Source organism: Macrobrachium rosenbergii, chromosome 28 (genome assembly GCF_040412425.1).
Source record: "Macrobrachium rosenbergii isolate ZJJX-2024 chromosome 28, ASM4041242v1, whole genome shotgun sequence".
Taxonomy (NCBI): domain Eukaryota; kingdom Metazoa; phylum Arthropoda; class Malacostraca; order Decapoda; family Palaemonidae; genus Macrobrachium; species Macrobrachium rosenbergii.
The window spans coordinates 1,420,480-1,444,902 of record NC_089768.1 but is presented as its reverse complement, the minus strand read 5'-3'; the positions used below and the strand labels follow the sequence as shown (position 1 = coordinate 1,444,902).

Sequence of the window (24,423 nt, the reverse complement as noted above, 5' to 3'; positions counted from 1 at the left end):
ACTATTACATCCATTGTTGTTATACCACGAATATAATAACACTTTATTATCATTTTACACATTTAATTATGGTTTAAGTGCTGGTTATAACCAGAATATACACAAATGTGAGGGGTTAGGCGGACATTTTGAATGCTAGCGCGCAAGCTCACTCTACAATTTTTTTCAAATTTTCACAAAAAAGTTCTAAAGAGTAGGGCTTTCATATGAAACTTAGTTTAAATCAATATCTTTCTTAGAAGCAGAGTAATGAATGCTAGACTTTGAGGGCAATTTACTCATTTTTTAAAAAGTGGCGTTTACAACCTTCTGGTTCTGAGGCCCTCATATATGTATGTATGTGTATAACTGAATCACGAAAATATGGAACGTGATGAATATATAAATAAAGATAAAATCCGTTTTCCTTCATGTGGATTTTATATATATATGTATATGTATGTATGTATGTATATATATATATATATATATATATATATATATATATATATATATATATATATATATATATATTATATATTATATATATATATATATAGATACATACCAGAAATGTCAGTCCATGCGTTCTAAGGGTCACTGTTGTGTCTCATGCAACAAATTTATATATATATATATATATATATATATATATATATATATATATATATATATATATATACACACACCAGAAATCTCAGTCCATGCATCCTAGGGGTCACTGTTATGTCTCATGCAAAAAATTGGCTTGGAGAAATTGACAATTGACAACGAGAGTCCACCTATGCACTGATGAAATGCCACCAATACTAGAGGAAATCCACTTATCAGTTAGCCTTAATGGGATACGTTGTGTCGAAGTGTGTTGCAACCTTGAACCTCATTTTGCGTGTACTACTGTAGGGGCTTTCGTCTCTTACACAACTGGAGAAGGATATTGGAAACAAATTTGAAGGTTATTAAATAAAACTGACTTTTCTTAATCTCATTTATTATCTTAATATTACAGTGGTCTATGACCTTCAACCTTAACTGTACCCAACTTAATAGTATAGATCATCAAAACTTACCCTTAGTTCCTTCACCTAACTTTATTATAGTTTTCCCCCAATTATTGAAAGAACCTTAATCTAATATGTATCAAGTCTTCATCCTCAAAACAGAAACACATCCAGTGTTTGAAGGATAAATCTTCAAAGTCTACTTGGGATTGTCCAACAAAGGTTATTTGAGAACCAAACGTGTTTATCTTTAAATAGAAATCTGTACACAACTTCACATGCTGATTCCTCTCTCAATGTTTTTGATCTCCTTGGAACAAATGTATAACAATCACTTTATAGTGTCTTGTGCTATCATCTTCTACTGGGAACTTTAATAAATCAATCTCTGGTTTACACAACTAATTTGTGAATAATACTTGCTGCGAAGCAAGGCAAACATTAGGAAGGGAAATAGAGGTCTTGTTTCCTTCACTGTTCCTAAACCAGGTTCTTTCAGTCCAAGCACTATGGGCATTAAGGTGAAGGGGAGTCCACACTTTCAAGCAAACTGCAAGTAAAAAAAAAAAATAAGATTAATCAAAGTTACACAACCAAAACACAAAAACAATAAAAAAGGGAAAAAATTATTTTATACAATCTAAGCTTAGGCTACCACACTCCTCCTTACTGAAATAAAGGAAATCTTATTTCTTTTTTTTTTCAAAACCCCTTTCTCACTACCCATTCATTCTCTGGAACTGGACCTTGACATTGGGTCCATGGCCATCTCATTCACTACTTTGTCTTCACTCACTTTTACTCCAATCATACTAGACTCGCCTAGCCTTGGTTCCAAACTACTTACACCAAGTTCATTCAAACTCTGGAGACTTATGTCAGCTCCCACTTCACTAACATCTGACATGGCTGCTATCATCTCTTCCATACTCATTTATTTCTTCCACACCCTCATTTATTTCTTCCATGCTCTGCTTCAAGCTATCCAAAACTCCCCCACTTACACCCCAGCACTGCTAATTCCTTATTCACACTCACTCTTTCAACACTTTCACTCACAGGGAACTCACATACACTATATGTACCGTCTTCCTCACGAATCAGCGTTGCTTCTAATCCTCCCACCTCTTCCGTATCCTCGTCCATATTCCTTGTACTCACCAAGTTCACTCCTTCCACATCCCACTCAAATCCTTCAAAATCAATTACACTGTCATTCTCACTACCACCAAAAACCACCACAATGGTATTTTCACTCCTCACGCACACTGGCTTCTCAAACCCCTCAAAATCAAACGATCCATCACATGTACTCTCTCCAAATAACCTAGTCAATGTACCCTTGCTCTTTCTACTCCTTTTAGACTTTCTCTTACGTTCCACCAACACTAGCTGTTTATCTCCCCAATTTACATTTTCTTCTATTTCTTCACTCTCCTTTTCCTTTCCCTCCCTTAACAACTTCCTAATGGGATACTCCACTATGTATTTCGGTGTTTCTCTCCATCTTCTCAACTGATTATAGTGTGCTCTTATTACCTTCACATTTCCTTCTTTATTCTTATCCTCTTAACACATAACTCAATCCATTTGACCACACTCTTTTCACTACATATGAATCTTCAAATTTCTCCTGCATCTTACTTTCTCCCACATCTTCTGTCTCAACCACTTCCTTTAACACTTATCACCTACTCTGAAACTCTCAAACCTTTCATTCACCTGTCTCCACACATCCCACTCCTCTTCATTCAAATCCAGCCTCTCTCTCACATACCTCTCATAATTCATCACATACTCACTTGGAGGCATGCCAGTGCTTTAATGTACTTACCCATTATACATCGCTACCACTCTTCTTAACATCAAATCCCACTCATTCTCTCTATCAGTCAACGTTTGTAACATCTCACTCAGAGTCCTTATGGTTTGTTCCACCAACCCATTTGTTCTCGGCATGTATGGAGTTGTTACTACAGGCTCGATACCCCACTCTCAAAATTTGCCCAAATGGTCTACCAACAAACTCCGGCCCATTATCACTCAACATTCTTACTGGCTTCCTCACATGCGCAGGCAACAAGGCTATACTGACCACTCTTGCAACATTCTCACTTGTCTTATTCTTTACAGCTGCACAACTTACAAACTTACTCTTATGATCTACCATAACAACCACTGGCAATGGAAGAAATATAACTCCAAAATGGCAGAATGGTCAAAATCTGGATGAAAAACTCAATAAAAATGCAGGATACATTGTTTTCAAGACACTCAAATGATTAAAAGTAAGGTTTTCTTAGGATTTTTGACAATATTTCGGATGATGCCAGTCCGACGCCGATCCGAATGGAAGAAACATGGATCAAAAATGGCAGAATGGTCAAAATTTGGAGTTTTTTTTTTATGAAAAACTCAATAAAAATGCAGGATACATCGTTTTCAAAACACCTGAAGGATTAAAAGTAAAGTTTTCTTACAATTTTCGACAATATTTCAGATGATGCTTCTGACGGAAGAAATAAAATTCACATTCATGGATTTTTTTCTTAGAGCACTATTCACTAATTACTGAGTTTTATTTTATTTTCATGACTAAATACATTTTTATGATAAAAAATGATTTACTAATTTTTAAATATTAATTTTAATGTACTCTGTCTTTCTACATAATAATTCATGAATAATTTCACTCTTGATATTTAAGTAATGCCAACTGCCCATATCTCTCTCTCTCTCTGTACTGTATATATCCTTTAATGAAATATGGATTACTGTATTAACATAAAAATATACTAAAATTCCAGGAAGTTCACAAAGCCATCAACGGTAGTGTTACAATTTTTGTTCATTGCTGTGATGTAGGCTCCATGATGACATGCTATTGATTAGAGGGATTGGAAGTAGCCAATAACAGAGCATGTAGCAACCCCCTCTCTCCACGACATGCTATTTGCTGGAGGGATTGGAGGTAGCCATTAACAGCTTGTAGCAGTCCCCCACCCTCTCTCTCTCTCTCTGAAGACACACTATTGGCAGGAAGGGTGGGATTTTAGCCAACCACAAAACTTGTACCTCAAGGGCTTTGCATACGCTAGCAGGAGGACGAGTAGTATTTTTTTCTCTCTCTCACTCTGAGATAAAAGAGTGAGAGAGAGATTTTTTATGCTAATGTAATATATACGTTTATTTGTTCTGTACAGTTTTATAGGTAAACATGACGTTACTTTGTCGTTAATATTTTCATATTTTCCATGCTATAATTATGGCTTTTTACATTTCAATAACTAGCAAAAATTAGGTAAGATTTACATAGTTCTGTGAAATTCCAAGTCTTTTTCTGGTAGGTAAGAGGCGAGGTAAACAGTCTCTCTCTCTCTCTCTTGCTATCTCTATATGGCTCCAAAACAGCAGAATGGTAAAAATTTGGAGGGTTTTTTTATGAAAAACTCATAAAAATGCAGGTTACTTCGTTTTCAAAGGATTAAAAGTAAGGTTTTCTTACAATTTTCGACGATTATTTTAGGTTACGATGATTTTGGGCTTACAACGTGGCGTTGGAATGGAACCCCCGTCGTAAACCGGGGGACTGCCTACAGTGTTGAAATATTTATAATATTTTGTTTATTTTGAGCTTGATACATGCTTTATTCCTGTAGCTCTCAGGAGTCTAACAAGAGAATATGTGATTTTGTTGTGGTACTTTAATATGTTATAGTCAGTATTTGATATTACAGTAAACCCCCCGTATTCTTGGGGGATGCGTACCACAACCACCCCTGTGAATAGCTAAAATCTGCAAATACTTAAAACCCCTCTAAAAACACTCAGAACTGCCTATTTTGATAGTTCCAACCTAAATATGCTTATACCTGAGTATTTTAATAGTTTTATCACAAAAGTGCTTTTAGTCATGAAAATTTTATGAAAATACAGTAATTAGTGAATATTTCTCAGTGAAAAATACCACGAATTGGCGAATTTTCCGCGAATAATGTGTATATATGTTCCACAGAGAAATTCGAGAGTAGATGAGTCAGCAAATCGTGAGAACTTGAAAACGGGGGTTTACTGTAGTCTCAAATTGTCAATTTATGACCTGAGTAGTGAAAGAATATTTGTTTTTGCCAATTGTAAAATATTTTTATAGTAATGTATATTTATAGTTTATATTGTTGTATTTTTTCTCTGCTTTTATGAAAACTGTCAGTTTAATTTGTATTTAATAATATTTATTTCAGAGGTTCATCATGATCTTATCAGAACATCTTGTGCGTTGTGATACTGATGGTCGAGACTTTAACACTCATTGGTATCGATGGACTGTAGGAAGGTTAAATCAAATTTTCATGATGGTAAGAACTGCTTTATTTAAAAGAGAACAAGGAGTGAAGTCCTAGGTTCTATGAATAACCTATCAATACTAGTCTTAAATTTTATGGAGTTTATATCAGCTCCATTTTGGATTCATGATATGCAAGCCCAATGGAATACAGTACTATTGCCTTTGTCATTATTTTAGACAAGATAAAGACCAAGTATCAAACTGGTGGTTACTAATGATAGTAGCCTCCCTCCTCGCCCCCAAAAGAAGATACCCTGTTAGTCAAGTGTGATCCTCGGTCTCATTTAATGATGCTGTCACTTTTATCACTCTGATAAGGCATGGCTGGTTGTGGCCATGAAATTAGTTGCTCTGGAGCCTTGTATACTGTTTCCTGATCATCCATGGATGCTCCTTTTAAACTCACCTTACCTCACAAGCATTGGAGTATGATGGCAATTAGTACTTTCTCCTCTTGTTCCCATTCCTTTAGAGTTAGGCCTTGGAATTGGTCTCTGCTCATTTTTGCAGTGTAGATGATTTTAAATGTCTGTTGGGTACCCATAGTAATGTCTTTCCTTTCTTTGTAAACGTTCAGCCTCTGTGAGGATACGGCTTGCCTGCCTATTCTGCTTCTGCACTTAGCTAATGATTGGTTACTTTAGGATGGATAATGATTTTCCAGTTACCAAATAAGAATGCTCTGCTACTTTTTGTGCCATCTCTAGATAGCTGTCCTTTGCTGCCGTCAGATCAGCAGTCATGGGGATCTTGGCCTAAATTCTCCTTCATACTGCCCTTGAAAACTGCACTTCTCCACTGCAGTGGCTTTGGTATTTGGCCCTTTTGTTTCCTGATTTTCTTTCCCTGGGAAGTCTGGGGTAGTTTTCCATCAGTTCTTTTATAATTGTGTAATTCCCACTTTTAACCTTTTATTTTTTTCATATTTTCTTGTTTTCTTGAAAACGGTGCATCTTATGGGCAAGAGGTATAGAGACTAAAAAAACTGAAAATTAAATTTTACACAAGTTTGTTTCCATAAGGTTTTGCTCTAAAATTAAAACTTTTTTCACAATCCCAAAATTGGAATACAGATTTTTTGTGGAAAAAATCGAATTTCATCTCACATTTCCCTCAATAGCTCGTAAACTACTAATTTCAAAGTAAAATGTTATAAAATTGGTCTTTTAGAATGAAGATTTTAGTTTATTTTGGCATATTTGTTTTTCCTTACATTTTAATATTTTACACAAGAAACACTAAAAGGAAAATATTTCCAATTTCAAGTCCATGCAAAATAGATGAAAATAGCAGGTTCTGTTAAACAAATTGCAATAGTATGTTCTAATGCATGACTGTTATTATGACCTTTATGAACACCATAGTTGAAAAAAGTTATAAATTCTACCACCTTGAATTTGTGTAACTCCATATTCAAAATGGCGGACATTTTCATTTTTGAGCTGGAATCCCCTGAAAATTCACTTTTTAATATTTGAATACAGTACTGTATATTGATTGCATATTAATAGGAACATATCTATAATTAATTAATTTCAGCCATGGAATCTGATCCTCAACACCTTGATCGAATGCAACTGCACTTAATCTTTTAAAGATTATCTTGAAAACTGACTTAGATTACATTGGTTGCATTAGATACGAGATAATCTAAAATGACAAACAGCAACTGATTTATCAGCTCTTTGAGCTGATAGAAATATAACAGAAAAAATGAAAGCTGCAATAATTCTGGCTCAAAGCACATGCACAAACTAAATCAATCATGTTCTAGCTTGACACTCCTCACAAGAATCTGTACAGTATGGCCCATGCATTTTACATGAACATTGCTGAGTGTCACAAAAGCCCTTGCATTTGCATCTGATTACTTTTAATAAGGCATCAGGAACAGGGCTGTTCTCCATCGTGCAAGGAGTCAATTTTTTTCCATTTCTCTTCCAACCCCAGTCATCAGGTTAAATATCACTATTTCATAGCCAGATTTGTGTTTAAACATGAGGTGAGTGATATTTAGCAGCATCACTGGTAGGCGGCATGTCTTTAACATCAACACTTCTCAAACTCGTGATGACTTTGCCCTGGAACTTTTTCTCTCTCAGCTCATCAAGAAATACACAATCTGTGCTAGAACTGAAGACCTGAGTGATTGCACTTTCTCCTGCCTTTTTGATTTCCTCATGAGTGGATTTTTTAGACAGGAATGACACTGCACACTCAAGAGGACACTTTGTTTTTTCAGTACAACTCTTTTTCCCATGGTTTTTAATCTTGACGTGTTATCACATTCACACACAGCATGCATAAGTGGCAAACACCTGCAGCATTCTTCACCGAGTTGTGAACTAATTTCTCCAATGTTCCAAATGGGGTGCTTCATACTGGATTTCCGTGACACAGTGAACACGGGCTGACTTTTAGGCTTCATGTGATGACATAGGAAAACCAGATGTCAGTATCCTCTGCTGTGACATATATTACCTTGTTAACTGCCTTCTGCACAATTAGAAGATCTGCATCTCCCTCTGCATGCTTCGTAGATACACCCCCTGCTCCTTCAGTTTCAGACAGGATGTCAATAAAACCCTCTTTGATTTGCTAAAAATGACTCCTTATTTCCAAAGGTAAAGACTTCAGAGAACATCTGGCACAACAATTATGCCCCTAACATGTTTTTGATGAGATGCATTTTGTTGATGCACTATTGCTGTACCCATCAAAGACAACAGTAGGAGTGTTGTTCTTCTTGACAAGAGTAACATACTTGGACACAATATCTTCATATGTTTCTCCTGTGGTCCATTTTATGCGTTGGAGCAGGGATCATACATTCATGAATTTACTAAACAGCAAAATAAATTCTTACATTTAATTGCATATTATTAGTAAATTTAACAGTTACTACATTAATTATACATCAATTTTTGAGTTACTTGGTGTATTCTGTTTGATTAGGAGATTTTGATTTGGATTCTGTAAATGAAAATCAGAGGTCTCAGCCCTGACTTTGGAAATGTAAGGATTGCCCTTTGCCCCAGGAGCACATAGGGGTCAAGGGCCAAATCTGGTACCAAATATGAATTCCTTGAGATCGTGGTTCTATTAGTAATCAATAAATTTATGTTAAAATGGATATTTTAGGACATACCTCATCTCAAACAATCAGAACGTCTGCCATTTTGAATGTGGAATCGTGTAAATTATAGATGGTCGAATGTGTCCTATTTTTTCCTGTGATTTTCCTAAAGGTCTAAATATCACATTCATGCAACAGAAAAAACTATTGCAATTAGTTTGACACACAAGCCACTATTTTCATCTATTTTGATGGACTTAAAATTGGGTCTATTTCCATTTTTGTGTTTCTTGTGCATAGTTTAGCATGTATAGGAAACAAATACCCCATAATAAAGTAAAAACTTCACTGTAAAAGGCCGATTCTATAACATTTAACTGTGAAATTATCAGTTTAGGAGATATTGAAGGAAATGTGAGACCAAAGTAAAATTTTTCACTTTAAAAAAAAATCTTTATTTCAATTTCGGGCTTGTGTGTGGAAAAAGCTTCAGTTTTAGAGAAAACCCTTATAGAAACAAACTTGTGTAAAATATAATTTCCTATTTTTTTAGTCTTTATACCTCTTCCCCATTAAATGCACTGTTTTGGAGAAAAACAGGAAAATATGGAAAAATGCACCCTCCGAAAAGGTTAAAAGTGTGAATTACACTATTTCAAAATGGCTGAATTTGTCCCATTTTGGATATGGTGTTCCTAAGGGTCCATATGACATGTTCAAGCAATAAAACAAACTATTGCAATTTGTTTTATTTAAAATGCTATTTCCCATGGACTAAGGTCATGTGATCTGGGAATTCTTACTTCACCTGCTGCTTTATTTTTTTCCCAACACAAGTTCTCCTTCATACTGTCCTTGACAACTCTGCACTTCTCCACTGTAGTGGCTTTGTTGTTTGGCCCATGTGTTCCTGATTTTTTTTTTTTTTTTTTTCCATGGGAAGTCTAGGGTACTTTTCCACCAGTTCTGTTAACATTGAAATGGGAGGGGCATATCATCCCCTCTGCCCTGTACAAGTTTTGTGATCTGGAAATTCTTACTTCACCTGCTGTTTTATTTTTTCCCAACACAGGTTCTCCCTCATACTGTCCTTGAAAACTCTGCATTTCTCCACTGCAGTGGCTTTGTTATTTGGCCCTTGTGTTTCCTGATTTTCTTTCCATGTGAAGTCTGGGGTAGTTTTCCATCAGTTCTTCTATTGACATTGATGTGGGAGAGGCTTACCATCCTTTCTGCCTTCTACAAGTCTCGTTATCTGGGAAGTCTTGCCTCACCTACTGCTTTGTTTTTTCCCAACAGAGGTTGTCCTTACTGTCCTTGATAACTCACTTCTACAATGCAGTGGCTTTGTTATTTTGGAACCTGTGTTTCCTGATTTTCTTTCCATGAGAAGTCTGGGTAGTCTTCCATCAGTTCTTTTGCTAATATTGATGTGGGAGGGGGTTACCATCCTTTCTGCCCTCTACAAGTCTTGTGATCTGGAAATTTTTGTTTCACCTACTGCTTTATTTTTTCCCAACATGGGTTCTACTTCATACTGTCCTTGAAAACTCATTTCTCCACTGCAGTGGCTTTGTTATTTGGTCCTTGTGTTTCCTGATTTTCTTTCCATGGGAATTTTGGGGTAGTTTTCCATCAGTTCTTCTGTTAACATTGGTTGTGGGAGGGCTTACCATCCTTTCTGCCCTCTACAAGTTTTGTGATCTGGGAATTGTTGCTTTCCCTACTGCTTTATTTTTTCCCAACACAGGTTCTACTTCATACTGTCCTTAAAAACACTGCATCTCCACTGCAATGGCTTTGTTATTTGGCCCTTGTTTTTCCTGATTTTCTTTCCATGGGAAGTCTGGGGTAGTTTTCCACCACTTCTTCTATTAACATTGGTTGTGGGAGGGGTTTACCATCCCCTCTGCTCTCTGAAAGGCTTGTAATCTGGGAATTCTTGCTTCTCCTGCTGCCATATTTTTTTCCCAACACAGGTTCTCCTTTGTACTATCCTTGAAAACTCTCCACTTCTCCACTGCAATGGCTTTGTTATTTGGCCCTTGTTTTTCCTGATTACTTTCCATGGGAATTTTGGGGTAGTTTTCCATCAATTCTTGTTAACATTGGTTGTGGGAGGGGCTTACCATCCTTTCTGCCCTCTACAAGTCGTGTGATCTGGGAATTGTTGCTTCACCTGCTGCTTTATTTTTCCCCAACACAAGTTCTCCTTCATACTGTCCTTGAAAACTCTCCACTTCTCCACTGCAGTGGCTTTGTTAATTTTGGCCCTTGTGTTTCCTGATTTTCTTTCCATGGGAAGTCTGGGGTAGTTTTCCATCAGTTCTTGTATTAACATTGATGTTGGAGGGGCTTACTGACCCCTGTGTCTTCTACAAGTCTTGTGATCTCGAAAGTCTTGCCTCACCTACTGCCTTGTCTTTTCCCACACAGGTTGTCCTATTTACTGTCCTTGATAGCTCTCACTTCTCCACTGCAGTGGCTTTGTTATTTGCCCTTGTGTTTCCTGATTTTCTTTACATGGGCAGTCTGGGGTAGTCTTCCGTAAGTTCAGTCTTCCGTAAGTTCTCCTATTAATAATGATGTGCAGTGGGGTTACCATCCCCTATGCCCTCCACAAGTCTTGTGATCTGGAAATTCTTGCTTTACCTACTGCTTTATTTTTTCCCAACACAAGTTCTCCTTCATACTGTCCTTGAAAACTCTGCACGTCTCCACTTCGGTGGCTTTGTCATTTTCTGGTCCTTGTGTTCCCTGATTTTCTTTCCATGGGAATCTGGGGTAGTTTTCCATCAGTTCTTCTGTTAACATTGTTTTTGAGAGTGGCTTACCATCCCCTGTGCCATCTACAAGTCTTGTGATCTGAGAATTCTTGCTTCACCTGCTGCTTTATTTTTTCCCAACACAAGTTCTCCTTCATACTGTCCTTGAAAACTCTGCACTTCTCCACTGCAGTGGCTTTGTTATTTGGCCTTTGTGTTTCCTGTTTTTCTTTCCATGGGAAATCTGGGATAGTTTTCCATCAATTCTACTGTTAACATAGGTTGTGGGAGGGCTTTACCATCCCCTGTGCCCTCTGCAGTTCTTGCGATCTTGGAATTCTTGCTTCACCTACTGCTTCATTTTTTCCCAACAGGTTTTCCTTCATACTCTCCTTGAAAACTCTGCACTTCTTCACTGTGGTGGCTTTGTTTATTTGGCCCTTGTGTTTCCTGATGTTCTTTCCATGGAAAATCTGGGGTATTTTCCATCAGTTCTTTTGTTAACATTGGTTGTAGGAGGGCGTTACCATCCTTTCTGCCCACTACAAGTCTTCTGATCTGGGAATTCTTTCTTCACCTGCTGCTATATTTTTTCCAACATAGGTTCTCATTTATACTGTCTTTCACTTGTCTGTATTCATCATTTAGCCAACACTGCAAGGAGTGTTGCGAGGTTTCATTGTAGTCATCAAGGTTGTTTTTTTTTTTGGCTTTTCCTCCTTTTAGAGATGTCAAGAGGATGGAACTTGATCTTTAATTTTTCCAACCCAACAGTTCTTTGACTATACCTTTTCTGTTGGGGAATTGTGGTGTTTATATGGTCCTGTGTGCCTGGGGTCCTTATTTCTTCTTTTGACCTCAAGGGCATGCTTTTCTGCAATGCATTGTCCTCTGACAATCCATTACCCTACTGTTCAGACAAAGTCGAACATACTGTATCACCATCCTTCCTGTCAGTCTTAATTTGCTTCCAATGAAGCACTGGCTCAACCTTCAGAGGTTCAGCTCCCTCATGAATCCTTCTGCCTTTCAGTTGTTGCAGCATACGATTCATTGAAATCAGCCTTTGTTGTGAATGTTTTGCATATATAGATTCTATCTTCAAGGGTGTATTCTGGCATCTTTAGGGTACCCACCCTGCTTAGGATTAGGACTCCGGGCAGTAGTGCCCTTTTGTGTGTCCCGTGTTTGTTTTGTCAGTTGGTGCACTCTACCATCTCACCAGGTGTGGCCATTGGGTCTGCTGCTTAGGCCCCGTCCACACGGTCGAGCTCTGCTCGGTAAACTTTGCCTCTTTGCGGGCTAAGCCTGTCCTATGCATTTATGCTGCTGTCCGAACGACGCTGGTTGGTTAGTGAGAGCCTGCTGGCAGTGACTGACACAGGACCGAATTATGTACTACAATATGGATCGTAAAAGACCCAAGAAGAAAATTGCGCTGTGTATTGTTGTAGCAATGTGTGCAAAGATAAAAGCGACAAGGCAGAAAAGGACGTGGTGTAAGGAGTGGTGGCTACAAAGAAGAGCAGGCATAGGAAGTCATTTGACGATATTGCGGGAACTGAGACATACATGGCTATGAATCAGAGTTCATCAACTATATGAGAATGGACCCTAACAACTTTTATAAACTCTTATCTAAAATGGAACCATATATAAGGAAACAAGATACTACCATGAGGCAGAGTATTTCAGCTGAAGCTCGACTACTGTACATGCAACATTACTATTTCTGTCAACAGGATGCAGCTACCGATCACTACAGTACAGCACTAGGATTTCCAAGCATAATGGACTAGACTGACAGATTTCCGTAGCATTGCGATAAAGGGTGTTAATATATTTGTTTTTCAAAGTTCCCATAAGTCATACTTACCTGACGTATTCATTATGAAGGGTAAAATAACGGGAAACTCTTGTTTATTTTCCTTTATTTGTGAAGGCTTTACATGAAATTGCTCTTTACGGAAACTTTTCAGTAAGTGACGTCTTTATCCGTTTACCAGAAATATTTCCGTCAGTTAACAGCCCTGCTGCTGCAGGCAAAGCCTCGATACTTCGATAAACATTAGGAAAGCCCTACACAAAGCTTTGCTCGCTGTTTCTCCGTTTCTGACGTCACACCGAGCCAAGTTCGCAAGGCAAAGCTCGACTGTGTGGATGGGGCCTTATGAGAGTACCCAATTTCTGGAGATCCTTCCATTGCAAATCCTTAAGCCTGTTAAGTGCACTATTAGAACCTGCCCTTGTAAACATCCCATCTTTCTTTCTAGTGATTCAGGCTTTTTTTTTTATTGATGGTTTTCAAATAAACTATGTTTTACACAGACCCATTCATTCTAAAGTCTACTGCTCTCATCCCTTCCATGATTTCTTAAGATGGAAATTGCCAGTAGAATGGGGAGCATATATGCTGAGCATGCATTATGGATTCTTCCTTTTTGGAACTACTGTACTTTCTTCTCGTACTGGGATGCGCATCCTATTTAATAACGATTGTTTGTATAAAAAGTTCTTTATGGTAAAAACAGTTTTTTTTATCTTCCTGAGGGTCCATTGAAATTCTTCACTTGTTACATGGAGCCTTCGTTTTATGTAAGAATAGCAGTTTTTTTTATAATATTAAGCTCTGGGGAATTTCCTGATGCTCTAACATTTGAATGTTATTTTCCTGAAACACTGCCTTAGCCTCTTTTTTCTTGTGACTAGGGGTTCCACCTTGCAATAAGACTTGCATTCCTCATTGTTTTTTATAAGGATTGAGATTATTTTCTAAAACTTTGGCATACCTAACTCCATTCATTGTTGTATTTTTATGAAGGAAGTATAAGCCCCATTACCCCCATAACCACTGAAACATCCCCACACTATCACATGAGCAAGATGTGATAGCAGTTTTGTGTATTACTATGCAAAGCAGTTGGAGTCCTGGGATCTTGATACCTTCCTGCCTTTATATGATGTGCAAGCAAGATTCATTAATAAAAGCAATTTTCCCAGTCTGCTTCCTTCCATTGTAAATATACTTCTTGTAAAATTTAACTGCCGCTTTGCAATCGTCCTTTTAGTAACGTCATGTTTCTCAGTTGTCTTTCTTGTTCTCCCAAAGCTTTTTTTCCATTGCAGTGTTGTCTCTAGATCTCTGTTCACAGCATAATGACACCCAAATGAAACAGTAGTTTTGAAGATTCCCATCTCCTTTGCTACTGGTGTTAGTGACTAGCCATGTTGGTTCGTTGTTACTATCTGGGTCTTCTTGACAATAGGAAGCGATTTTCTTGGCATGATTAAACATGGCAAGCATAAAATTACAGGAAGACCAGAACCAAAGGCAAGAGCAATCAGTTCCCTTTTGCTGCTTATTCAATACCGAGTTGCTAGGTGAGCAGACAGTAGCAATCATAGACCCATGCCAGTGCCAGATGTATGAAATACAGGAAAAAATTGGATCACTCTTGCTGGAATATGAAAAGTCTCAGACACATATTGCTTCCTGAAAAGGAGGTTATGGTCGAAGATTTTTTTCTGGTGACTATGTTTATGTATACTGTATATGCTTATTAAACTAGTACCTTGGCCAAAGTCTAGGTCTGAATGCATCATTAATGGCTTGTGCATTTTTGTAACTTTGTATTTATGTTAATATCCTTAATTTTCTTTATTCAGATTATTTATTGTAGCTTTTAAATTTTTTGCTGATCTAATCCTTATTAATATATGTATATATGTTTATGTATGTATGCATGCTCAGTGTTATTTAAGTTTTTCTTACTAATGCAGTATTTTTATTTTTCAGCACAACACCCAAGTAGAGCGATACAGTCAAACACTGAGCACATTGCTCTTCACTCAAGATTTAGACCCACACATTCTTGACGCCTTTAATCAGTTTATTGCACTGCGTACATAAATCCTTCAAAAAGGACCGTTTCCTGTTGATACTGTATGATACTTTGGTCTTTTTGTTACTTTTTTGTGGCAGACTATGCTTCCAGTGCATTAAGTGGATGTTTTACTGGATAGGAAAAAGTTGGCACTCTAGATAATGAGAGTTCAAGTAATTAGGAATTATTCATATTTTATGAAGTATTTTTCTTGTATTTAACCTATTAATTGAGATAAGGTAAAGTTATTGATCATTTCTTGGAATCATAGCTTTGAAAGTGTCACTGTAGCTGCTTTTCCTCATATTTAATTCTTGCTTCAGCTAAGTTATTATCATCACCATCATTAGTGATGTCATTTTCACAAGAAAGAGCACCATTGCTCATAGGAATGACGTTATTGTCACCCTAGCTTTTTCATATACTCCAGATCTTGAAATTCTTGAAATCTACTCATGGGTAAATGCATGAGAGAAAATAAGTTGCATTAATATTAAGATCTTGACAGGATTATCAGCATCTCTCACTCTGTGATCATCAGTAAAGCTTTTGCTTCTTGGTAAAGATTAAATACAATGACATTTGCTTGACTGAGATGCAAGGTGTATCCCTTGCCTTTGTTGCTGCACTAATGGACATCACTTAAAGGTACTCTCTCTTCATATCTGTAATAGAGTCTTTAATTTGATAGATTACGGAAAAGACCTTCCTCGGCCATGTGTATTTATCCCTTAACAGATTCCAACATTGCAAATATTTTTTTTATTTGCCTTTATGGTAAATTACTGGTATATGTTGACAGAATCTCATTTTGTGGAACCAGCTCAGAAGATGGCAGAGATGATAGTTTTCCTTGTGAGGCTTTGCTTAAAGCTTATAATATTTTAATGACTTTTTGAAGTTATAGATATGTGCATTTTCTTAATAAGGGCTCTCTAGGAAATTGGATTGTTTTTCAGGATAAATTGTAGAAAGAGGGCTAATGTACTGTAAAAGACATCTCCACATTTTATCATCTGGTGTAATTCTCAGTTACAAGGGTTTAGTATACTTATATATTAATTGTAGATGATTTTGATTATACTGTTCTTAGTTTTTGTAAATTTACATGATGATATGATGGTAATTAGTTGAGCAATTAAGTTACTATAAATAGTTAATTGTTCACATGAATGCAGCCTAATATGGTTTTTCTTTGCACCCTTTGCATTGTTAGCTAATAGTTGTTCTAGGAACTACCAAGAAATGATTATTATTTGATGTTATAGTTGCCCTAATTGTCTTATAAGCATTATCTGAAAATTTGGTATCTACAGCAGTGCAGTACAAGGCATAAGTCAAGGTATTTGTTTTTTATTATAATGGTAAAGCAGTCTTAGTTGTGTAAATGCCAATGAGGTTTAGGTTATGTTTTTATAGATACATCTGGGCTTTTGTTTTGTTTTACCCTTGAAAACTTCATAGGATTTAAGGCGTGTAATTGGTAACAAATACTGTAGAAATAACCATGTAACCTTATTACAGATTTTAGAGTTTACATGGAGTCAGTGTTATACTTTTAATGCAATATATAGCTATTTTTGAGTGGTAACCAATGCTGGTTCTATAACTTTAGTGCCCAAGAAAGTGGAGATTCTATTGATGAAAGTATACTTGTTTAGCATTATTTTTTTTATCTTTGATATATGTATTAGTTGGAAATGCAATTAGAAAAATGAAGCAGTGGAAAAAAATGTTTAAAATTGCTAATAAATACAAGTTACTTAATATAGAGCTGTCTCATTATCCTTTATGTTTCTATTCAGTTGTAGTGGCTAATACTGAGTCTTAACCCCTTTCTGGAAAATGATAGCTAAGTGAAAGTATTGAAGACTTTATTTGAGCCTTCCATGTGTTGATATTTGAGTTCTGAATGATAACAAGCAGTACAGTATGGTAAAAAGTTTCCCATTGTTTAAGATTTAAAGATACTGGAATTCTTAATGTTATCCCAAGAGCAAAAGATTTCCTGAAAATTGTTTACTTGGTTGTAAGGGTAATTTTTGTACATAATAAATTACACTGATGCTAGTTCCTTCTACCAGAGGTGTTCACATGAGCAGTGCTACTTGTACCTTGAATGCAGTGCTATCCACCAATCTTACTCTGGAAGGTAACTTTAAAGGACTATAAGTAAGTAGTGGTTGGGTCTAGTCATGACCCAAATTTTCTCAAAAGTCCTATTTCTCATGACCTTTAAATATACTCCAAAACCAACAATGAACACTTTCAAGCCATTCGAGAGGTTTTAGTTGGTATTAAAGTACTGGAATGCTATATCAGGGGGCCAGTAATTTCATCCCAGAAATTTTGCTGAGAAAAGCTTTTCAACTGCAGCAATACAGTTGAGCTTTGCCCATCAGGATGTGGTAGAGGCTAGAATGGATATGAGAATGGGTAAAACTAAGTGATTTGACCACTTGTACATTGTCCATAAAATAAATAATTCACCTTACTTTACCCTTGCTGTAATACCTGAAAAGGCAGAAGAGCCATATCCTGATTGCCAACACATAGACAAGTTACTTTCAGGTAAGAAATCTGTCAGGGGAAGTCTTCCATATCTCACGGTTCCTGTGTGGAAGAAACTTGAGTCATTGCACCTTTTTTGATAGCTTAGTCACTTGTTTCGCTCCATGATGACTAGACTAGTATCAAAGAAATATTTTTTAACCTGGTCTTGTAGCCAGTTATTGTGCTGTAATGAAAACACTGTGACATGTGATAGAGTATAATGGACTCAAAGATAAGAGGGCATTTTCCCTTACCTTCAGCGAAGCTGAACCCAGTTTTTCTTACATCAAAAACTACAAGACGTGACTGTTGCGCATACGCGTCAGCCATCTTGTTTACGACTAGGGCAGACAAAAGACCAGCTCCATTACCCTCTGCTAGTTTAAATTGTGTGCACGACGTTTCAGTGCTCCTCACATACTCGCTTTGCTTTAAAATTTTTTCATCAGCAAGAATCATGGAAACATCTAAACTTGAAAGTTAAGTGCTTATTTTTAAGCTCCAGTTTAAAAATTGTTAATTTAAACGCTGGAACAAATGTTTTTGTGTACGGAATCAAGAAACCGGACTTTGTTTTCCAAGCACAAGGTCGGTGCTCTCTCACGATCTCTGTTATTTGCGAAAGCAATTTTTTATCATTCTATTCAGAAGTTTTAACTAAAGAAATGTTCCACAATTTATTAATAATTTAAATAATCCTTTCAGATAACGACATCTACAATAGCCTAGGTGGTAGCCTACATGAGATGGTAGCCTAACAAATTCAGTGTGAATAATTTAACTATAGTAGATGTTATTTGTAGTCTATAACCTAGGATTACATATCCTAAAGGTGATTTAAATAACCTGGATTATGTAGTAACCGAAATTAAGGTAAGTAAGAACCTTTTAAAACACATTCTTTTATGGTCCTAGGCAGATGCCTAGTTTACATCAAGGATCCTAGAATATGACAAACAGGCTACTGAATTTTCCCTTTATATAGCCTCTATACTTAAGCATGATCTAAAATAATCCAGGACTAGGCAGTATCTTATATTAGATCAAGTGATAAACTTTTACAAAACATCACATTATTGGACTAAATCACTTTCCTGGACCATGTAATCTAGGACTAGAAGAAAATAGTAACCTGTGCCAGATGAGATGGTAGCCTAGCCTTAAGGCTACATACTAAGGCAATTGTGTTTTATGTAACCATACCCTTGTGAATTAAAGAATCCAGATTGGGCAGTGTCCTAGATTAGAGTAAGTGATAGCCTAGCTATAAGATTATACATTATTGTTACTATTTTATATAGTTGACCAAATAATATAAGATTGGATACAAACAACAACCTGGGTTAGACAAAAATAGTAGCCTAACTATAAGTTTACATATTAGTAAGTTGCTGGTTTTATATAGCCTATACATTTAAGTGTGACCTATAAAAATCTGGATTAGGTAATACCCTACACTAGGCTAAGAAAGAACAAATAAGCCTAGGAGTGCATATAAACAGTATTCTATGATCAATAACACTGGTAAGGTCTTATAAGCTTACGCCCTTACAGGTGATATAAACCTAGAACAGGCAATAGCCTAACCAGATTACACAGAAATCCCTTTTTAAGGGAATATTCCTACTGTTAATCTAGAAACAGCATGGTTGAGTATCAGACAAAAGGATAGTCTCGACTACATAAAACAAAAAACCAGATTACAGTATAAGAGGATTAATTTTTGTATAGCTTATATCCTTGGGTTTTTAAATAAACCTAGAAAAAGAAGCAGCTTAGAATAGGTTAAGCGAGAATCCTCTAGGAAATCTTCTTAAGCGAGAATCCTCTTAAGAAATCTTCTATGTTTAGATTAATGTAAATTATACTAGAAGGATTATCCTAAGCCATATAAAACAGTAGCTTGGGTTAGTTAAACAAATTAGTTCACAGAATATTCGTCTACATGGCAGGACAATTTAGAATTAAAATGTCACATAGCCATTGCAAAAGGACTAACAGTTTAAGTAATACAGCCTTATATGGTGTCAAAACTAACCTAAACCTAAAATGGTTAAAGTTAACCCTTTAACGCCGACTGGACGTATTTTACGTCGACAAAAGTTGTCTGTCGGGTGCTGAGTGGACGTAAAATACGTTGACTACAAAAAGTTTTTTTAAATATTCGCGGAAAAATACTTACAGGCCTCGTTTGCGAAAAATTTCATATTGCGCCTTGAGGGATGCTGGGAGTTCACGGATCACGCTGTTTTGTTTACAAGCGTGACCCAGCTGCGCATGCGCGAATTTCTTTCTTCTCGCACTGCAAAGCATCAGTGACGCATCGTCCAGAGAGCGATTTCTTGATGTAGTGAATTTCAATGCACTGATCAAAGAGAGTAATGCTTCTTGGTCTCCATGTCGGGTCTACTGTTGATACTACAGCAAACTTCACATGCACATTAATCATTTCCTCTTCTAAGCCAGTTTTGATGATGGAAGAACCTGGGTATACAGCCTCACTGTAAAGATTTGGGAAAGTGCCCCCTTATCTTTGAGTCCATTATATACTCCATCAAGTGTTACAGTGTTTTTCACTATGAAACAATACCCGGCCGCAAGACCAGCTATAAGAGAATTCTTTGACATTAGTTTGGTCAGCCATGTTATTTTAATCATGCATGTCAGTCTTTGACCATATAATCCTTCCAACTAAAGTACTAATTCAAGTCTCATTTTTGGATCACCTGTAGAATTGTCACCCCAACGTCTCCACCTGTAGACTTGTCACCCCAGAAACACCCACCTGTAGAATTGTCACCCCAGAAACTCCCACCTGTAGAGTCATCACCCCAGGTTATCACTACCTTCTACATAATGTGTACAAAAATAAATATGCAAAATTTAAAGGAATTTATTTAGGTATTGCTAAAAAGAGTAATGACCAATTAATATGTTACATGGTACAGAAATAATGACCAATTAATATGTTAGAAAATTTACAAAAAATATAAAAGCAGTACATGAGTTTAACATACATTTTATAATGGATATTGAACAGCAATGTGCTCACACAAATTTACAAAAGCATTATCAGCAAAACGTTCATGCCACATGAATTCCTGAAGGTATGAATTTAAGAAACTTCGTTTGCAGCCACGCATTGTCTCTATGTAACTCTTGTGTTTGTTCCAATAAGATTCAATCGTCTGTGTGTGCACCCGGTACTGAATCGACAAAGTTGACTGAATGATTTACAGTTCTATGGGTGTATCCAAGACCTTGATATTGCGGTAGGCTTTCCATTCATTGCTGTGAATGACAGATCCTTGGCGAACAACTTTGAGTATTATCAGAAGAAGGGTGGCAGTATCTCTTTTCTCAACTATTTCCATGTAGCCAATTGCAGGGCTTGTGCTTGTATCAACGATGCCGAAAACCCAAATCGGAGTGTGTGGTGCACGTCCACGATGGTGTTTCGGTTTATGTGAGAAACATGATTCATCAATTTCCACAGTAATGCCAGATCCCCCAAGTTGAATTGAATTTGTCTCAAAGTACACACTGCAAATCTCCCTGAAAAAGCTATAGTCATCAATCATCGTTTTCTCGCCGATGTTACCTTGACGGCCTGCTGCGGTTTCTCCAATCCGCTCGCTCCAAAGGTACATAACATGAACCCACTTTTGAAGCGAAATATTAGATCGTGCAAAAAAAGAACTTATTCTTATTGACTTGCTTGATTTGTATTTTGGGCAGTTCTTGGATTGGCATTTCCATATATATCCATCCTTGGATCTGGAGGATTTGGTCCAATTCATCCAATTATTAAAGGAATCGCACTTAACTTCAGTCTTTAAAAGCCTCTTTTGCTGTAGCCACCGAATAACTTTAGAGGAATCATCACACAAAAGTGGAATAACCACATCTTGAAAGGTATTCCTGGCCATGGGTGGTGGTTGGTTTAATTAAAAAGGATCGTAGTGTTCCTCTTTTAGTGAAATTCAAAGTTAGAATGGACTGAATAGTTGGAGAATAGAGAAAGAGATTTAAAGCTTGTTAAGAACATGAGAGAAAGAATTTAGAGGTATTAAATAGTGATTACACCAAAGTGGCAATTTAAAAGTATTGCTAATTTAAAGGTAGTTGAGAACAACTCCCATCTGTAGAGATTTAAAGGTTGTTAAGAACAGGAGGGAAAGAATTTAGGGGTATTGAATAGAGATTACGCCAAAGTGGTAATTTAAAAGTACTCAATTTGGATTATACCAATGTGGTAATTCAAAGGTAGTTGAGAACAACTACCACCTGTAGAATCGTCACCCCAGAATCTCCCACCTGTAGAATTGTCACCCCAGGGGATCCCACCTGTAGAATCGTCACCTTGAAGGACTTTGGGGTGACAATTCTACAGGTGATCCTCATTTTCTTATCCAAATACCACAGGTGAACTTTTAATAATAAACATCCCATACACAACAAAAGGATAGTGTACAGAGTTCTTTGTGAGTGTAATAAATGTGATATAAGTCAATCGTTGGAAAATGGATGGCACAAGAGAAGTATAGTATTACTGTGGAAGATTTGAATACAAAGCATGAATTCAGTAGTGTTGCAATTACTTCAGCACCATCAACAGGTTAAACAATATATACGACTGAGGGGGCGACTACCTTTGTATAGCTCCCACCAACCTCCCTCGGGCCTCCGGTATACCTCCTCTCAGGTTTAGGGGAATCTGGCAGTGACCTTTGCCTAGGAAAGTCGGCGGGATGTGTGGCCACCTCCTCCACAGTCAGTTCACTGGCACTTTTATCACTAAATTTATTCATTAAAAAGTGCACTGATTCACCATCAGACCAAACTTCTGGTTAAACTTGCTCTCAAGATGGCGAAGCAATCTGGTTCAGGAGCAAGGGAACCAGATGAAGGAGGAACAGGAGGGCTAAGAGCAAACGACACATTAGAAACAAGAGAGGTAACAGAAGGTACATCCATACTCACCGGTTTGGGAGTTGAGTTAATATCCAAACCTTTACAATTGGCTCTAGTGGCCTCTTTCCTCTTTCTAGCTTAGAGAGATGAGAAGCTAGGTTTTTCCATGTCTTCTCATTCCACCCTACACATCCGTTACAAGTCAGATTGATCGAACAGACCTGACCTCTGCAAGAAGAATAAATGGTATAAGCATCATATGAAGCTTTTGTTAACCTGGTATTGCAGCCTTTGCTGCAGTACTGAAAACTGGATGAGCTAGAGTCTGACATAATCATAAACTAGACAAAAAGTTATAAAAGTTAATACTCACTGAGAAAAAAACATTCCCGAAGGACAATTAGCCTAACAGTGATCTTCATAAGCAACTACCGAACTGTGCAAAAGCTAATTGGCAAATCTCGTTAAAAGAAAAAAGCCAGTCAACACAAAATTCACAAAGAGTAATCAAAATCGGACAGAAGTAGTCAAAATCAGTTATAAAAGTAAAAATCTGTTGATAAACAACAATAAAACTAGTGCTGAAGGCAATCAATTAAATCAGTTTAAGCACCTGAACAGCCATTACAGGCTTGGTTGGGCTAACATTTGTTTGAGATCGTGTTTGTAAACTGTTCAAGTGTTGGTCTAGCTCAGCTAATCTATCTAGAACTAGATCATGATAATCAACCTGTTGAGTTATTTCACTTAATTTACTCGGCCCAGGATCATCTTCATCAACATCTTAACTTACGAAGATCCGAAATTTGTTCATCTACTACCTTGATCTTCGGAAGATATTCTTGAATTGATTGGCTGCGGCACAAAAACTTATTTTCAATTCATCTTCTGAAAGGGCATCAATCAAGGAAACAGTTATGCAGGACTTTTTGATAAGGGGAGTAAGAAGATCAATGTAGTCATTTTGACAAAAAAAACTCAAAAGGCATTAACAAAAGTTATAAGACACATGAGGAACTCCAACCCAGGTATAAATCGGTATTCGTGATAAAAATTAATACTCACCACGGGAGAAACATACATAACCTTATACTAGACATGATAACTGACTGAACAGGTTACGCTAGGCTAATTAAATAGGGATAATGTTGAATAAATAAGCTAGGCTGGGCTAACTGGATAAGGTGAATAATAAATGAGTAGCTAGGCTACGCTAATTGAAATTTCGAATGCTGAAAAAGCTAGCATACGTTAATTGAACTGGTGAGGAACGTGTGGACTTGAACTCTACGCGCCCCAAAAGTACGAACACTCTCGGAAGATATAATTACTATTCATTTGAATTGGGGTTAAGAGACATCTAATTTTGCGACGGAAGAATCTGTAATTGAAGAATTACTGATTCTCAGGAACATGTACAGTAGGCTACACAGGCTATACTCTGAAAATAGGAAGACTAGGTTAAATAGGGTTCTTCCAACAATTGCTGCAAATCACCAACCTTTGCTTCGTTGTTGTTCCCAGAAGCTTCCAGCACGTTGTTCCGAGAATTTGTGGTCTCGAATCCAGTAATCTATCCAGGACAAGGTAATTTGTATTTTAAGGAAGTTGTGATGAGGAGATTTCCATGGAGTCCTTCTTAGGAATCAAGGGAGAAGGTAAATGAAACACACTCGTCCGTTGTTTTGACCCCGAGATTTACCTTTAGTGCAGCTCCTCCAGAAATTCACATTGCAGCAAGGACACAAGGGTATTATTACAGAATATTGGAAGAACAACCAAGAGAAAAGGATTACTATGTGCAAAATAAAGGGAGTTAATTTATAGTGTTAGCAAACATAAAATATTAATAAGGATAAATGATAACAGAATTTTTCATAGAATGAGGCAAGAAAAGTAAATTTTC

The 24,423-nt window shown here is 36.9% G+C and overlaps 1 protein-coding gene and 1 long non-coding RNA gene across 3 annotated transcripts in view; one reads left to right on the top strand and one right to left on the bottom strand.

The window, feature by feature from the left end:
• Cbp80 (Nuclear cap-binding protein subunit 1) overlaps nucleotides 1–16,819 on the top strand; it is a 198,151-nt gene extending 181,332 nt beyond the window's left edge. For both annotated transcript variants that reach the window (XM_067129891.1, XM_067129890.1), the window contains exons 15-16: nucleotides 5,222–5,335; nucleotides 14,963–16,819. In XM_067129891.1, the coding sequence (XP_066985992.1) occupies nucleotides 5,222–5,335; nucleotides 14,963–15,076 (228 nt within the window). In that variant the 3' untranslated portion in view covers nucleotides 15,077–16,819. The remainder of the gene's footprint in view (nucleotides 1–5,221; nucleotides 5,336–14,962) is intronic.
• LOC136853971 (uncharacterized) lies at nucleotides 1,399–24,192 on the bottom strand. The gene is made up of 4 exons (XR_010857588.1): nucleotides 24,019–24,192; nucleotides 22,587–22,745; nucleotides 17,565–17,663; nucleotides 1,399–1,530 (listed from the first exon to the last, which is right to left on the bottom strand). It is a non-coding gene; the product is annotated as an uncharacterized lncRNA (long non-coding RNA).
• Nucleotides 24,193–24,423: the final 231 nt, after the last annotated feature.